The 9,974-nt window shown below is 41.8% G+C and overlaps 1 protein-coding gene across 3 annotated transcripts in view; it reads right to left on the reverse strand.

Annotated features, from left to right (window-relative positions):
- APOO (apolipoprotein O) overlaps window positions 1–9,974 on the reverse strand; it is a 61,047-nt gene that overhangs the window by 49,456 nt on the left and 1,617 nt on the right. The window contains exon 2 of one of the 3 annotated variants that reach the window (XM_004769164.3): window positions 9,684–9,836. The exons of 1 other annotated variant lie outside the window; for it this stretch is intronic. In XM_004769164.3, the coding sequence (XP_004769221.1) occupies window positions 9,684–9,755 (72 nt within the window). In that variant the 5' untranslated portion in view covers window positions 9,756–9,836. Of the gene's footprint in view, window positions 1–5,947; window positions 6,051–9,683; window positions 9,837–9,974 lie in introns of those variants that run through there. One more of the 3 variants, XM_004769168.3, reaches the window with a different exon arrangement.

Below are 9,974 nucleotides of genomic sequence, written 5' to 3' on the forward strand. Positions count from 1 at the left end.
TAGAAAAATGGTCTTCCAACTACGACAAATACAGAACTATTTTTTCTTTAAAGATTTATTTATTTATTTTACAGACAGAAATCACAAGGAGGCAGAGAGGCAGACAGAGAGAGGAGAAAGCAGGCTCCCCACCGAGCAGAGAGCCCGATGCGTGACTCGATCCCAGGACCCTGGGATCATGACCTGAGCAGAAGGCAGAGGCTTTAACCCACTGAGCCACCCAGGCGTCCCCAGAACTATTTTTTAAGAGTTCATTTATTAGAGAGAGAGAGGGAGGGGAAGCACAAGCAGGGGGAGGGACAGAGCGAGGGTCATAGGGAGGGGCAGAGGGAAGCAAGACTCCCCACTCAGTAGGGAGCCTGATGCGGGACTTGTGCCAGGATCAGGACCTGCCCAGAAGGCAGACGCTTAACCGAATGAGCCACCCAGATGCCCCAATACAGAACTATTTTGTGAGAAACTCAATTCTGTAATTCTGCAGTAGAGTAACTGATATCTCCTGGGTCTTCCTCATCCACCATAAACAAACTGTGATCTAAAGAGATAAGAGGGGAAAATGAGGCTGTCTTTAAGATAAACACTATCTCTGGCTTACGTAAAACCAACTTCTATTTTATCTTCGGAGGGCAGAATTCACCACAAAATTAGGTCAGCAAAGAAACTATGGTTCATCTGCAACTGTTCCATATTCTACTCTTTAAAAATAGTTATCGGTTTCTGTTAAAGTCACACAATAAGTAACAAACTTGTCTGATAAACAGGAAGGGAACCTCAAGGCCAAGGAGTGAGATTACCATTTCTTCAGGCACATTCTGAGTCAGCTGGTCAGGCTGTACTGGCGTCACAGACTTAGAACACACATGACACATAATCTACCATGTTTCAAATTTATCTGAACTTCCTCATTCAGACAGAAACTTACCACTGCTTACCTATTTCTCTCTCTCTCTCTTTCAGAATGGCACCCCAATATCCATTCAATCTTTTCTGAGTTAGGGGACTACAAGGAGGAAAAAAATCAGAGGGGAACAATTTCCTTCAAGAATTGTCTTTCAAACGCTTCCATTTTTTCAAGTAACTAAAAAAATCTGTATGTTCTAAGAGGAAGAGCTATTTTGTCAACACAAAGTCTATCAAAACCCAGGTTTCATTTCCTAATAAGCCACTGTGCTACAAAGAACACAGAACTCACTGACAACTGCCTACAACCTCATCTCATTTACTCACAGCTTTTTCTTAAGGAAAAAAAAGAATAGTAACATTTTTTAGGAAAAACGCGGCTGTGTAAGAAGGCTCAATTCAGTTGATGATAATCTGGATTCATAATGAAAATCTCTGCAAAAATACGAACAAAAACAAGAAAAGTCAATGTTTGGATTATACACAGCAACTTCTAACAGTGCTCCCGAATGATTTGACTCCACAAACAGGCTCAGGGTCAATATTTGCCAAGTGAGGTAAGCAATCAACAGAGGAGTCAGGAAACTTGTTGGAGTCCTCGTATCACTCGGTGCTTGCTTACTTACTCACTTGCCAGTTTAACCCATGTCATAACACAACACGTGAATCAGCACCTCTAATGGGAGAGGAGATTCATTTCAGCAAGCATAAAGAAAAACATTCTGTTATTTCACAAGGACTGACGTCTGTGGGATGGAAAGAAGAGAAAAAGAAACCTTTACTATTTTCATATATCCTACTTAAAAAGACCAGTCAAATCTCAAGCTGTTTACAAAGCTATAATCATCAAGATAGCATGGTATTGGCACAGAAACAGACTAACAGCTCAACGGAACAGACCAGAGAACCCAGAAATGGACCCTCAACTCTATGGTCAACTAACCTTCAACAAGGCAGGAAAGAATGTCCAATGGAAAATAGAGAATCTCTTCAACAAATGGTGTTGGGAAAACTGGACAGCCACATGCAGAAGAACGACACTGGGCCACTTTCTTACACCCTACACAAAAATAAACTCAAAATGGATGAAAAGCCTAAATGTGAGATAGGAATCCACCAAATCGTAGGGGGGAACACAATCAGCAACCTTTTTGACCTAGGCTGCAGCAACTTCTTTGTAGACACATCTCTGGAGGGAAGGGAAACAAAAGTAAAAATGAACTACTGGGAAATCATCAAGATGAAAAGCTTTTGCACGGCAAAGGAAAAAATCGACAGAACCAACTGACAGAATGGGAGAAGATATTTGCAAATGTCTTATCAGATAAAGAGCTAGTATCCAAAACCTATAAAGAACTTATCAAACTCAACACCCAAAAAATCCAGTCATGAAACAGGCAGAAGATATGCATGGGCATTTACAAATGGCCAAGAGACACATGAAAAAATGCTCGACATCACTCAGCATCAGGGATATACAAATCAAAACCACAATGAGATACCACCTCACACCTGTTAGAATGGCTAAAATGAACAACTCAGGAAGCGACAGATGTTGGTAAAGATGCAGAGAAAGGGGAACCCTCTGACACTGTTGGTGGGAATGCAAACTGGTGCGGCCACTCTGGAAAACAGTATGGAGGTTCCTCAGAAAGTTAAAAATAGAGCTACCTTACGATGCAGCCATTGCACTGCTGGGTATTTATCCAAAGGATACGAACATAGTGATTCAAGTGGGCATATGCACCCCAGTCTTTACAGCAGCAGTGTCCCCAGTAGCCAAGCTATGGGAAGAGCCCAGATGTTCATCGACAGATGAATGGATAAAGATGACGTGGTCTATATATACAATGGAATATTGCTCAGCCATCAGAAAGAATGAAATCTTGCCATCTGCAACTACATGGATAGAACTAGAGGGTATTATGCTAAGCACAGTAAGTCAGTCAAAGACAAATACCATCAAATACCATGATTTCACTCATACGTGGAATTTAAGAAACAAAACAGATTAACAAAGGGGAAGGGAAGAAAAAATAAAATAAGATGAAAACAGAGAGGGAGGCAAACCATAAGAACCTCTTAACTCTAGGGAACAAACTGAGGGTTACTGGAGGGAAGGTGGGGGGTGGACAGGGCAACTGGGTGATGGGCATTAATGAGGGCACATGATGGAATGAGCCCTGGGTGTTGTATGCAACTGATGAATCCATCAATTCTACCCCTAAAACTAATAATACAGTATATGTTAACTAAATTGAGTTTAAATTAAAATTTAAAATTTAAAAAAAAAAAAAGGCCAGTCAAATGAATGAATAGATATTTCTGAAGAAAGAAACCACTGGATATCCCTCCCAACTAGAGCCATTAACAAATGCCTGTGAACCTGTCTCCAGTTCCCATGAAGGGCTCCTCATCCTCACCCAACCAAACAAAGACATCCTTAAGTTGGAGCCAGTGTGGGCTTTGAATAAAACACACTGAGTTGCTTCAAAGAGGCAGAAAGAAGTAGGAAGACAAAGGGTGACTGTATTTAAAGTTCCCTTAAAACAATACTCATTCAAAATACAACTGTACTATCTATAATGCCATTATCATAAAAATACAGCTTAATATTCAAAGTTATAGGCTCTCAGCATATTGAAAACTCTCCAGCCCTTGCTCTAAATTCTTGCTTCTACCACTTTTAGTATAGAATGAAGTTTTAAAACCCACTACATTAAGAAGTTGGCACTGTTCAAGTTTTCTAAAAGAACTGGCATGAGGCCATGCAGAAATTAGGAAAAACTCCAAGTGAAAAACAAGTAACTTCCAAATTCTAGGATTTATCTTCAGACTGAGATTTCCACACACACACCCCCGAAAATATCTACATGAACTTTCATGTTATATGCACTAACCATAAAATTCCACTTAAGCATTCCTGGGGAAAATCAACTCTTTTTAAACTTTCATTTCAAAAATCTTTTGGCACTTTCCTGTCATATTATAAATAAGTTAACTGTCGAGTTTTGGAAACAGATATGTTTCTTTGCAATAGAGATGTCTTACGCATCTAATTACTTGCAGTAATTTTAAATGTACCATACAAACAAATAGCAAAGTTCATTTCTTAGCTCTAAAAACTTCCAGTCTAGCCTAGAAAAGACTGAAGTGTCAAGCACACATACACAAAGATCCTCTAAGCATGAAAGTCTACAAACATGCGTAGGCTCCACAGGGTAATGAATTCACTTATCATAAATATCTAGTCGATTGTCTACTGTTTTCCATTTGTCTCTGCTCCCCATTCTTTTAAGGTACAATTCATCTACGCCTTCCTTCTCTTCTCCCAGCGTTAGCTGCACACAAGAGGCCATTAGCATTTTAGATGGAAAATTGTTAGGGTGTCCTGAGCAGAATTCAGTTCTTTTTTTTTTTTAATTTTTATTATTTTTTAAAAATATTTTATTTATTTATTTGACAGAGATCACAATGAGGCAGAGAGGCAGGCAGAGAAAGGGGGGGGAAGCAGACTCCCCGCTGAGCAGAGAGCCCGATGCAGGGCTCCATCCCAGCACCCTGGGATCATGACCCGAGCCAAAAGCAGAGGCTTAATCCACTGAGCCACCCAGGTGCCCCCAGAATTCAGTTCTATATAAGAAGTGAATTTATGCAAGTTTCATCTATTTGTGACAGTCAGTCCTAAATCCAGGGTTCTACCCAAAACTCTAGATCACTTCAGGAGACAGATGCAATGCAGAAGGGATAGAAAATAGCTTACATTCATACAGCGCTTCATAGTTTACGGTTCTTTCCACATGTTATTGTATTTGAACCTCCCAACAATCCTGTGCCAAATGGAGGGGCATATTATTGGTCCCGCTGTATCTTGATAATGGAACTCTGAGAAATTAAGGAACTTCATTAAAGTTGCTCAGCCCTAAACCAAACATACTATCAACTGAACCTGAGCCTGTGCTTTCTGACATCATCCAATGGGGCTGGGCAGATTTTCTTCTTTGTGATCCACCACCCAACATCTTTGAAGGGTCAGAAAGGAAAAAAACCCAGTTAATCCTGCACATAAATATGTATTTATGTGAGTAAATACGCATGCATTATATACACATATGACAAATATATATACATAATAAACACATATGTGTATGTATAAATATACATATTCATTATAATTTCTCAAGAAGTCCTTTGGATATGCTTATATTGCAGGGGAAAAATCTTTACTATCTTCCCAAATGTGTGCGTTTAAAATAATACATAAAATAAAGTTACAACACTTCTTTTGCAATTTACAGGTGATTTTCCTTTTCCATTTAGCAGTATTATTCTCCCCTCAATCTGCACTAGTGATATACTATTCATGGTAAGAAAATTAATTTCAGAAAGATAGACAATTACATCAAGACCAAACAGCCACAGAGTATGTAAGGTAAAATGCCTGCTAGCCAAGGACACGGTCACCTCAGGCTCCTGGGAGTGGGGAGCTCTGAGCAGAGGTCAGATCTCTGTCCTTCAGGAAGGAACTGTTGGAGTTTTCGGGAGGCCAAGTTCTCTCCCTCAAGATGTCTGATGATTCCCCAATCTCCAACCCACATCTCTCATGAAAACGTCATACCCTTGGGTTTCATGTCAACAGATCACCACATGATAATGTCCACAGACACTTCAAGGGGGCCAATCTGTGTCAGATCAAACCCACCTCAGCCTTCTTCCACTTTCCCATCCCACCAAGTAGTTCTAACCGTCCCTTGGTTTTCCAAGCGAAAAGCCTGAGCAGCATCCTTAAATTCTCCTTTCCCCTCTTCTCCCACAGCCAGTCAACAAACAAATTTTGAAAGTAAAAAATACTTTTGGAAAGCCCCAAGATCATGCACAACCCCAACAGTATGTAGCAGCGTCCTACAAGCAGCCCACTAAAAGTCAGTAAGAGCTCACGTTTATCGAACCCTTACTTGATCCCAAGCACTGTGCGAAGCTTGGGGTCCAAGTTAATTTATACCCACACAAAAGTCTGAGGTCGGTGCTAGTCTTATCCTTGCTTTACCATGAGGACACAGCTTCAGAGAATTTGAGTCTCTCGCCCAGGGGAACACGGTGAAGCCCAAGGTCTTAAGACAGCGCCGAACCCTGCTGCGTCCTTGCACCCACTTCTCTGCTCTCCCTGGAAGGCCCTGACAATCGTCCCGGGTCCCCCTCCTCCCCGCCAGCTTCAGAGGTCAGCGCAGGCAAAGTTCTACTGTACTAAGTCTCCTGATGCCCCCTGCTGGTGCTCGCTCCTCTAAATCACTAGTTCTCAAGGGCGGCTACGCTACAAACTGGATGCTTACGCCCCAGTCCTAAAGGTTCCGACTGCACTGACCTGGGCACCGCCTGCGCAGCAGGACTTGCTCGCTATGTGATTCTAATGTGTAGCCGAAGTTGTGACCCAATCTACCCAACTTGCCACAACTTTGACATCAGAGCGGTTACCACACTGCATCGGCATGGGCCATTTCTGCGCCACTAACCTCCAGTTTCGGTCGCCTGCGGGGCGGGCTGGTTCAAAACCAGAGGTACCTGGACCTCACATAAAAATGAAATCAGACCCATGGGCAGGGCCCTGGAAAATACCTCTTGAATAATTCTGGCATGCGGCCAAATCTGGGGACTCTCTCCGGAGTAAGAACTAGGACTTTTTATTTGTACCCACGAGGGTGTAGCACAGTGCTCAGTCACAGCTGGACTATGATAAACATTTGTGTAATGAATGGAATCGAGTAACAGGAATCTGGGGACTGGGTATATATATTCAATTCTAGCAGCAGCACCTAGAAAAACTTCCTGGAATAGTGAGTGTGCAAATAGGGACCGGGCAGCTTTTCAAATGTGTTTTTTAATCCGCCAGTGCCCCCTACTGACCTGAAGATGGATAAGTCAAAACAATGGTTCTGGTTTAAATATTTTAATTGTATATGCACATACTGGTCACACACACAGTACTTTTTCCACCAACACCTATATTATCAATTCCTTTCCGCCCCAAGCTGAAGACTCTTAAACCCACATCAATCCTACCATTTGCTTGTCCCCATTTCCAGGAATCAGTCATGATAGACCTCCCGAAGCCGTTCTCAGAACTGAGTCCTCAAAGCCCCTCACTGACCTTTTCCTCCTTTGGCCAGTACCTCTTGCAAATCCCACCACACTCATAAAATCAAACACCTTTTAAAAACACAAGGAGCCGGGCGCCTGGGTGGCTCAGTGGGTTAAGCCACTGCCTTCAGCTCAGGGCATGATCTCAGGGTCCTGGGATCGAGTCCCACATTGGGCTCTCTGCTCAGCAGGGGCCTGCTTCCCTTCCTCTCTCTCTGCCTGCCTCTCTGCCTACTTGTGATCTCTCTATGTCAAATAAATAAATAAAATTATTAAAAAAAAATAAAAAATAAAAAACACAAGGAGCCATTCATCTACCAATCTGCTTCAGTTCTTGCTATTCAAAGTACAATGGGGGACCAGCAGCATCTGTATCATCCAGGAGCTTGCTTTAAAAAAAAAAATGGACACCCTGAGGCCCACCCCAGACCTGCTGAAACAGAGCTCCATGTATTTTAGAGTTTGAGAAGCGCTGGTTCTCAACTTTTTTAACTACTAGACCTAACACTATTTTACGACAAATATTCTAAGTAACTCTTTTGCTATCTTGAAATAAAAATTTATCACCCATCTACACATGTAAGACCAAAAAAAGAGACCAGTATACTGATTTGATGGTAACATGATGGGAGAACAAAAGGAAAAGATTTACAGTAAGAATTATATTTCAGTATATAACTGTTCAACACAACTAAAGACATGCAGAACAATCCAAGTTTCCCAAATGTACCCTAAATGGCTGGTACTGTCTGGCTGAGAACCACTAGTCTACCATTACTCCCAACCTTTTCTTTCCAGCTCACAGAAGGCAGGCAACATCTTTCCTCCTTTTTGAAGCTGAGGGATTCTCTCTTCTAAAAGCCCCCTTCCCAAAAAAATGAAACGAGATGGGATCAGGAGGGAAACAAACCATAAGAGACTCTTAATCTCACGAAACAAACTGAGGGTTGCTGGCAGGTCGGTGGGTAGGGATAGGGTGGGGGGGGTTATGAACATTGGGGAGGGTGTGTGCTATGGAGAGTACTGTGAATTATGTAAGACTGATGATTCACAAACCTATACCCCTGGGGCAAAGAATACACTATATATTAATAAAAAATGAGAATAACAAAAATAAAAGCCCCCTTCCTATATTCCTCCCTAAGGCCATAAACACTGCCAAATCTTGAATACTGGAACAACCGCAAAAACAACTCTACAAATCTTGACCAACATGTCTCTCTAGTTACCATATTCTCTCCTTTGTTTGAAGCAGAAAATCAAATTTATCAACCCCCCCACTATGTCCATTTACTCATGTCTCAGTCACCAACCCATATTAATATAGCTTTCATTTCCATCAGTAACCCAAGCTTTCCAAATTGCCCAAATTAACAAACACTTCTCTAAATTCATCTAACTTATCTTACTGTAACAGACACTGTTGGGCGCACATCCAAATTCCATTCCCCACTGTGTTAAATTCATTTCTTTCCCACGTGATTAAGATAAACTAACCCCATCCCTACCTGATCCTGTTTAATCCAAGCCAATCAGAGCATGGCACTCCCATGGCACTGGCTATCAGGTCAGGGGCGGACATGTGACCTAAGTTGGTCCAATCAGATTGAAGGAAAAGCGTAATCCAAGCGTGGGAGTTTTGTCCTCTCCCCTGCTCTAGCGAATGAGAAAGCATGTGTTACTACTGCCAGTCATGCTTAACCATAAGGAGAACCAATCTTCGCATGGAAAGCCAAGAAAAGAAACCAGGTCCTTAATAACACTGTTGACCTACTGGAGTCCACCCTTCCTCTAGACTTTGTGAGAGAATTCTTACCATTTAAGTAACCATGTTTTCCCAGCTGAAAGCACCCTAACATAGCCTGCCCTTCTTGAACCACCTCCCTTGATTTTCTAAACATCACCCTTTTGTACACCTACTTACCAGAAGCTGCTTCTAGAACATCTCTGGCCTCCCCTCTTCCTCTGCTTATTCCTTACATTTTGGTGTCTGCCAAGGTTTGTTGTGATCTTTTCTACTCAAACTATGTATTTGAATAATGGAAACTGAGCTATACTAGCACTTCCCCCAAAGGAGTATCCCAGCTCATCCACCTGAGGGACTCCTACCAGTCTTTCAAAACTAAATGTAAATGTCTCCTCTGTGAAGTCTCCCCTTAAGTTCCCAGGGGTTCTTTGCCTTTTTTGCATCACAGACCCTATGGACCCCTTTTCAAATTAATGCTTCTAACTGTATAAAATGTTAACTGTACTTCAATAGTTATAAAAACATTTTTAAAATTCAAAATGTGATATAGTAATACATACTCCTTACCTTATTAAATAAAAGGACCTAACAGTGAATCTTATAACTACCAGAATTTTGAAGTAGTAATGACCATAAATGATATCTTGAGTTCTGCAGCAACCGTGATATAAAAACATCCGTGACATCTATTGGTCCTGTGAGTCCTACTGATGACAGGTACTACTAATATTACTGTGATTTATTGCTATACCAGCCTATTAAATTAATTGCTCCCAATGAACCTCCTCATATCCATGCTCTTGTGTAGTGTCCCCATACTGACTCTGGCTTGGCCACGTGACTTGTTTTGACATCAGCAAATGTGATGCAAGCAGGTAAGTGTTTGCACAATCGGACTTACCCTCTTGGAACCCAGTGACCATGTGAGGAAGCCCAAGGTAGGCACAATGAGGGGCACCAAGCTCCCATACATGACAGTAAGGCCAACTTATAGTCCAAGCACCAGCTGAATTCAGCCACTGGGAGATGCCAGCAGAACTGCCCAGGCAACCCACTGATGGCGAGAAATAATAAATTATTGTAGTTTGAAGGCACTGGTTCGCGTTGGCTTGTTACCCACCAATAGCTAACTAGAACAGTTACCTACACTACACTCATAACTAAAGGAAATGTTAAATTTCAGTTGCAGATT

This window comes from Mustela putorius, unplaced genomic scaffold (assembly GCF_011764305.1).
Source record: "Mustela putorius furo isolate JIRA1106 unplaced genomic scaffold, ASM1176430v1.1 tig00003836_pilon_pilon_pilon, whole genome shotgun sequence".
Taxonomy (NCBI): Eukaryota; Metazoa; Chordata; class Mammalia; order Carnivora; family Mustelidae; genus Mustela; species Mustela putorius.